At 53.7% G+C, this 6,835-nt stretch overlaps 1 protein-coding gene across 2 annotated transcripts; it reads right to left on the minus strand.

Moving 5' to 3' along the window:
- Positions 1–1,755: 1,755 nt before the first annotated feature.
- PCED1A (PC-esterase domain containing 1A) lies at positions 1,756–6,833 on the minus strand. Of its 2 annotated transcripts, XM_060031116.1 has the most exons (8): positions 6,379–6,833; positions 5,949–6,093; positions 5,340–5,419; positions 4,993–5,231; positions 4,748–4,898; positions 4,384–4,651; positions 2,487–2,756; positions 1,756–2,138 (listed from the first exon to the last, which is right to left on the minus strand). In XM_060031116.1, the coding sequence occupies exons 2-8, from the start codon at positions 6,070–6,072 to the stop codon at positions 1,891–1,893; spliced, it is 1,380 nt and encodes a 459-aa protein (XP_059887099.1). In that variant the 5' UTR covers positions 6,073–6,093; positions 6,379–6,833; the 3' UTR covers positions 1,756–1,890. The 2 variants fall into 2 exon arrangements, with proteins under 2 accessions (XP_059887099.1, XP_059887100.1); XM_060031117.1 differs by having other exon boundaries at positions 4,384–4,630; positions 5,949–6,831.
- Positions 6,834–6,835: the final 2 nt, after the last annotated feature.

Here is a 6,835-nt window from a genome sequence, read left to right on the forward strand (position 1 = left end):
CACGACTTGTGGGATCTCAGCTCCTGACCAGGGATTGAACCAGGCCATGGCAGTGAATCCTAACCAGTAAGCCACCAGGGAACTCCACTGGTTCCCTTTTAATTGACATATAATACATACATTTTACATATGAATAAAATGCACAAATATCGAGGGTATGGCTCAATTAAAAAAATTTTTTTGCCCTCACTGCACGGCATGCAGGCTGACCTGGGATTGAACTCATACCCCTGCATTGGAAGGGCAGAGTCTTAATCACTGGACTGCCAGGGAGGTCTCTGGCTCAATAAACTTTAACATATTTGTGTGTCTTTGTGTGGCCATGTAACTACCAGCCAGATAGAACTTTTCCATCACCCCAGGTAGTTCCATCATGCCCTTTCCCAATCAATACCTCCTCCAAAAGGTAACCACAATTCTGATTTCTATCACCATAGATTAGCCTATTCTTGAAATCATGCAGAATAAAATCATATAAAATGTATTCTAGTTTCTGGCTTCTTTCAACATTATATCTGTGAGATTTATCCATGTCGTTGCATCTATCAGCATTTGTTTTCCTTTATTACTATCCCATTGTATGGGACGAATATCCACTCTCCTTTTTTTAAAAAAATTATTTGTTTTTGGCTGCATTGGGTCCTCGTTGCTGTGCGCGGGCTTTCTCTAGTCGCGGCGAGCAGGGGCTACTCTTCACTGCAGGCTTCTCATTGCGGTGGCTTCCCCCCGGCTGCGGAGCTCAGGCTCAAGGCACACAGGCTTCACCAGCTGTGGCACACAGGCTCCGCAGTTGTGGCTCACAGGCTCCAGAGCGCAGGCTCAGCAGCTGTGGCACATGGGCCTAGTTGCTCCGTGGCATGTGGGATCCTCCCAGACCAGGGCTCAAACCAGTGTCCCCTGCATTGGCAGGCAGATTCCTAACCACTACGCCACCAGGGACGCCCCCACTCTCCTGTTGATGGACATTTGGCTTGTTTCCAAGTTTTGGCTACTATGAAAAAAACTTCTATGAATATTCTTGCACAAGTCTTTTGGTAAATCTGTCTAGATGTACTCATTTCTCTTGAAGTGAAATTGCTGAATCACAGAGTACATAAATGTTCAACTTTAGTAAATGCTGCCCAAGAATTTCCAAACTGATTTGTACCAAGCAGTGGTTCCACTGCGTTTTTCAGCCTATCCACCTAATTCACTGTTTGGAGTTTCTGCTCCTTCCTGGTCATCAGATATGGTATTTACATTTGTTTCTCATTTTCACTTTCGCTTGGGTGATTTCTGAGAGGAGGAGGGTTCTAATCAGTCTCCCACATGGGCTCGGGAGCTTTTTGTTTAGTTCCAACCACTTAATGAGTGTCTACCATGTGCCAAGAAATTGTGCAAGGTATGTATCTTGTATCTCCAGGAGCAGATGAGTGTTGAACATACACATGAATGTGTGAGACTGGTATAGGTGAGATCTAGCCAGATTCCAAACTGCATATAAAATATTGACAATTTCAACTCAGCCCTTGATATTTCCCAATCCCAAAGAGCTGCTGACAACAAAGAACCCCTCCAGGGTCTTTGTTAAGTACACGTGTGTTCTGGTGAGGGTGTAAACAAGTGTGTGAGACAGTAGGAAGGATGCATTCAATGATTTCTAAACAGCGTGGGTTAAAAGGTCCAAGGTCGCAGAGAGCCCAGAGGCAGCCTCCCCAACTTTTAAGATCATGGCTGGGAGACCTACTCCCTTACACAAAAAGATGCTACTCTGTTCTTCCATGCCTTTATTGGTGACAGCAATGGACAACAACAATGCCAGGCATAGCAAGATACCCTGGCCCAGCACCTGGGGTGGGAAGCAGGCACTGCAGGGCCACTGGCACATTCAGCTCCAGCATAAGATCCACTCTACCCAGGCCACGTCCCCGAATGGGGAGGAGGCCATTTGTCCAGTTTGTATGTATGGATCAGCCTGTCTGAGTGTCTGGGACGCTGCCTGCAGGGTGCCCCTGTCCTTGGCACGTGGTAGGGGCTGGTGTGAATACAGCGTGGCATCCCCCGGTGGATGGCCAGGCCCCGGTGCTGACCATGGGGGATAGGGCTGGAGACTGGAGGAGGCAGGGGGCCAGGCACAAAGTTCACTGCGGGGCTACATCCTACAAAAGAACCAGCCATTATCAGAATGGGCTTCTGGCCAGGGTGAGCCCAGCTCTGCCTTCAGGCAGTTCTGGTCCTCCAGGGTGAGTTTCTCTGGGCTTCAATTTCCCCATTTGCAAAATGGCAATACTACTTCCCCTACTTCCAAGTCAGGAAATTGTGACAATCAATGAGCTAATTAATGAGTCTACGGATGCTGCTCCAGACTCAGCTGTGACTGAACCCAAGCCTGGGGGGCACAAGGGCTACCCAACTCCTCTCAGCCCACCTGGACACAGGAGGCTAGGATGGGGGAGGTTCAAGGGGATGCTGGGAAAGGTGTGCTGGGAGGTTGTAGAGGCACCTACCTAAGTGGGGTGGCATCGAGCAGTCTTCTGTTGGATTAAAGTTGAAGAATTCATGGGGTGGGAAGGGCTGGCCTGGGAAAAAAGGGGGATCCTGGGGCAGGAGTGGAAACAGAGGAGGTGGGGAGGGCTGAGGAAGAGGGTAGGGAAAATGCATGGGAAGGGGTAAAGGAGAGGGTGGGGGCAAGGCCAGCTGCTCCCTGAAGGCTGGGGTCTGCCCCTGGCTCCCCTGGAAGAGATGATCCGGCTCTGGCCAGTCCTCAATCCATGGGTCTAGGAATGGGATGGTTGTTTTAGGTAGGCCTGGGGAGCCAGGCCGCCCTGAACTGTGGCTGTCCACACTTCTAAACCTCTACTCCCTCCTCTTGGAGAACACAGCACCCTCTACTTCCTACACAGGTTTCCTCATCCCCTCTCATTTCAGGCCAAGCCCAAGCTGCACTCTTTCTTCCCTGCCTGTCTCAATAGTCAGTGGATTTGCCTTTGTTCTGACCTCATGCTCCCCTCCAGTCTCCTCCCTCTGTTGCCCAGCTCCTGTATCTTTAGCTTTTTCCTCTCCCAGCTCCTTGCCACAGACCAATAAATAAGCTTAGTAAACCTTCTCTCTTAAAAACAAAGATCCTGTCACTTCCTTCTCCCAGTAGGCCCTTGTTCCTTTCATATTTCCTCCCACAAAGAGTATTTTGCCCAGGTGCCATTCTCTCCATCAACTGCTCACTACCTCTTTTAACCCTACTCCACTCCTTCAACACTTATCCTATGAAATGTAACCACTTCCTCGCTTCCTGACAAGTCACGTGGCCAAGAGCCTCTGTCCTCCCTGAAAGTGACTCTACCCTTGTCTCCTTTTGTTTCCTCCATCAGCCCCTCTTCCCTTCCAACTCCAAAACATGGCTATTGTTTTGCTCTTTCCGTCTGTTCACATTCATGCCCTCAGCTGCCATCTCCCTGCTGGGCATCACTGACTCCAAATCTACTCAACATCTTCACAGTACCTCAAAGAGATCTGCCCTAACCAAACTCACCAACTCATCCTCCCACCCAACTCTTCCCTTTGATGTTCCTATTTCTGTGGCTCCAAACTGGATTCAGAAGACCTGAGCCACGATAAACTAGCCTTACAACTTTTAGAGCAACCCTTCATTTGTTGGGGATCAGTTCTCCAACTGATTTAGATGAGATTTAGTTCTCACCTAAAAAAACAAAGAAATTGGACTATTATATAATCAAGATCCTAATTCACTTCCCTGATGCTCCAACTCCAGGCTAAAAGTGACATTCTTGACCTCTCTATGCCCTCACATCCCTTAATGCTACTACAGCCTTCTAACATGATTCGTGTCTCCAATTCAATAAACACTATCCTGTAGGTAGTATGTACACAGCAATTGTCCTAGACAAGTGGCTTAAAGGGATGAGTTGTCAACAAGTGAGGCAGGAACCTTAGCCTTGGAGGACACGATCCAGGGCAGAAGCAGACATGGAACAATCACCCACGATGTTCCCTTTATAAGCAGGCAGGAACTGAGGGGGTGACAGCACCAGCCAAGGGGCTTCGTTGTTTCTGCCACACTGCCTGGATTACCTTTCCTCTGTTTCTGCCTTTCCACCCCCAACATCTACTCCTGTCTAAAAGTATTCCCATTCCTTTTCCGTTTATCTGTAGCATAAGGGTCTCTGACATGCTGCCTTATGTGCTCAATGCTCACTCACATACACATGGGTGACCACACGGCTAGACCATACAGAAACCCAGGGGAAGGAAGGAGCACTCAGGATCCACAACGGTCCTTCAAGGGGCCTCTACTCCCCTTGAGGATCTCTGTCCTGTTGTTTATGAGCCCTATGCTTTGAGGGCCCTCTTTGCATCACTACCGTCCCCACTTGTGGTAGGGCTCACCATGGGGATAGTCACGCTTTGGCAGCTCCACACCCCAGGCATCAGCCACGTGGGTCAGAAGCAAGTGTGAGAGGTGGCGGTGGGCATGCTGGTCCCAATGGACACCGTCCCGGTGACGGTGCTGTACTGCATGCCGGAAATGAAAGTGGAGATCCAAGACATCGAAGCAGTGGTCCCCAGCCAGTGTAGCGCTGTAGAAGTTCCCTTCAACCACATCCCGCCGCAGAGAGCCTGCCAGGGGCTGGAGCTGAGTGATAAAGTGCAGCATCTAAGAGCCACAGAATGAAGCAGGTTTGGAAGGGAGGGTCCTCTATCTACCAGTCAGCTGCCCCGTCCTCTATCCTAAGGGGCTCTGGTCACTTGCCTCAGGCAGAAGGAAACCCCCAGTGACACGCTCTCCTAGGGGCATTGCCATGTTCCACACCAGCAGGCAGGAGTCTGGCAACACCTGGTCCATGCGCATGAACACCCGCTCCAGGTTCTCTCGGTAGCTCTCCATCGAGCAGCGGCCATACCTGTTGGGTAGCACAAAGGGTGGGCAAGAGCACAGGGGTGGGTGGCCTCTGAGCCATACCTCCACCCCTGGTTTCCCTCTCCCCCTGCCCCAACCTGGAGAGATCCCAGAGGCAGGAGTTGATGATCACCAGGTCCGGGGCAGGCCCATATGTCAGCTCCTCCAGGATTCCCTCGAGGTACTCGGAGTAAACGCGGGTGAGGAAGTAGAAGCGTACAAGGTGGTGGCCAGAACCCGAGCAGAACTGGCGGACCTCTCGGTACTGTGTCCCGTTGTGCAGCTCACCCAGCTGACCCCCAGCCATCAGCTGGTCCTGTTCAAAGCTCAGCTCCCCCTGCCCACCCCCCGACCCAGCTGGTCAGACCCATGCCAAGGAGGAGGACCCTACCAGGCCAGAGTCTGTGCCCACCCACCACTGGCATGGCCACCAAGCTTCCCTCACCTTGGCTTTCAGCTGGGCGGCTGTGAGCAGTGAGTCTTTCTGGAGCAGAAGCACCAGGTCTTTGTACACAGCCCGCTGGACTGCAGGGAGACAGAGATCCTGCGGCTGAGGCAGGCTGCACTCCACCCCAGCTCCTTCCAAATCCAGGCCTCCCATCTTCCCAGGGCTGGGGCTGCCCAACACCACCTTTGTGGAGTGTTGACTTAGAGACAGAAGAGAAGGTGAGGTTACAAAGTCCTGGCACTACCTCTGTTCCTTCTAGCTGTACATCACTTCTCAACTCAGTATATAGTGACCCAAGATCACCTGGCAGAAATAAGTCAGCCAAGTCACCCAAGAGACAGACAGCACAATCCACTGCTTCCATGAGGGACATTGTGGGGGACTGTCAGAAAGAAAAATGCTGAGCAAGGATGGGGTGAAAAGCTTGACAGGCTACATCTGTCAGGACACCTGTGTAAGGCGTTAGGGAAATAAAAAGAGAAAACCTACTGGACTGTTCCAGACTAGGTATCAGGAAGGAGATTTGAGATGGAGGCAGAGGGTTCAGATGCAGAAAACAGGCTGCAGGTGTGGGACCGGGAAGTGTGATTCTAGAAGGGCACTCACTTGAGTCCCCCAAGATAACCACGAACTTGTTGTGTAGCAGCTGCTGGACTTCAGAGGCCTGGAATTGGACCATGGTGCTTCCCAGCGGGCGGCGCGCTTCCTCGTTCTCCAGACAGAAGACCATGCCGCCGCCAACAACGACGGGCTGCAGGGTGGAGACTCAGGACAGGTTGGCTCCAGGGTCCACACGGAATAAACGAGACCAGCGGCGGCCCCTTCAGGGCTGCTCTGGGCTACAGGGACCAGGTGGCGTTAGCAGAGTGGGGCCCATGGTGGCGCCGGTCTCCATTACACTTGGCACATGAGGCAGGAGGTCGCCAGGCCCGCAGGGCTCCAGGACACCGAGGCGCTTCCCGCGCGGTGCAGCCCTGCGCCCCGCCACGTGCCCGCCGCCGCCCCGCGCATGCGCGCGCTCGCTCGCGCCAATTACCGAGTCCCGGGGCGCCGCGCCGTTCACCCGCGACCCGGGCAGGCCCGCACACCGCGCGCCACTCCCGCAGCGGGGTCCGGGCCTGGCCTCATGTTCCCGCGCCCGAAGAGGCCGGTCGCTTCAGCACAGCCTCTGCCCAGCAGAGCCCGTGCGTCCCGGTTAGCGGTCGGTCCGCAGCCCGACGGCCAGCACTCTCCATGCGTGAGTCGCGGAGGCCCGACAGCGCCTGGGCCCTCCCCGCCCCGGGCTGCGACACTCACAACTCCCACTTCCGGTCACCCATGTCCTGCTCTGCCCGACCCCCCAACGCCCGAGGGGACAGGAAGGCAGCAGGGGTGGCCGCCGTGGGGAGTAGGAGCCAGGGCCAGGCCCACCCGGGCGTGGGAGGGGCGCGGCGGCGGCCAAGTGCAGCCACCCACAGCGGTGACGGCCGTGGCCGCGGCCTCGCCACGTGACC

The sequence above is a fragment of the Delphinus delphis genome, chromosome 15 (assembly GCF_949987515.2).
Source record: "Delphinus delphis chromosome 15, mDelDel1.2, whole genome shotgun sequence".
In the NCBI taxonomy this organism is placed as follows: domain Eukaryota; kingdom Metazoa; phylum Chordata; class Mammalia; order Artiodactyla; family Delphinidae; genus Delphinus; species Delphinus delphis.

Excerpts from the sequence above, each read along its gene's own strand:
- PCED1A (XM_060031116.1), bottom strand. The coding sequence starts at position 6,072 with ATGGTCTTCTGTCTGGAGAACGAGGAAGCGCGCCGCCCGCTGGGAAGC. Across the intron at positions 4,652-4,747 it reads GGGGTTTCCTTCTGCCTGAG|ATGCTGCACTTTATCACTCA; the intron begins GCAAGTGACCAG and ends TGTGGCTCTTAG. Across the intron at positions 2,139-2,486 it reads CTCGATGCCACCCCACTTAG|GATGTAGCCCCGCAGTGAAC; the intron begins GTAGGTGCCTCT and ends GTTCTTTTGTAG.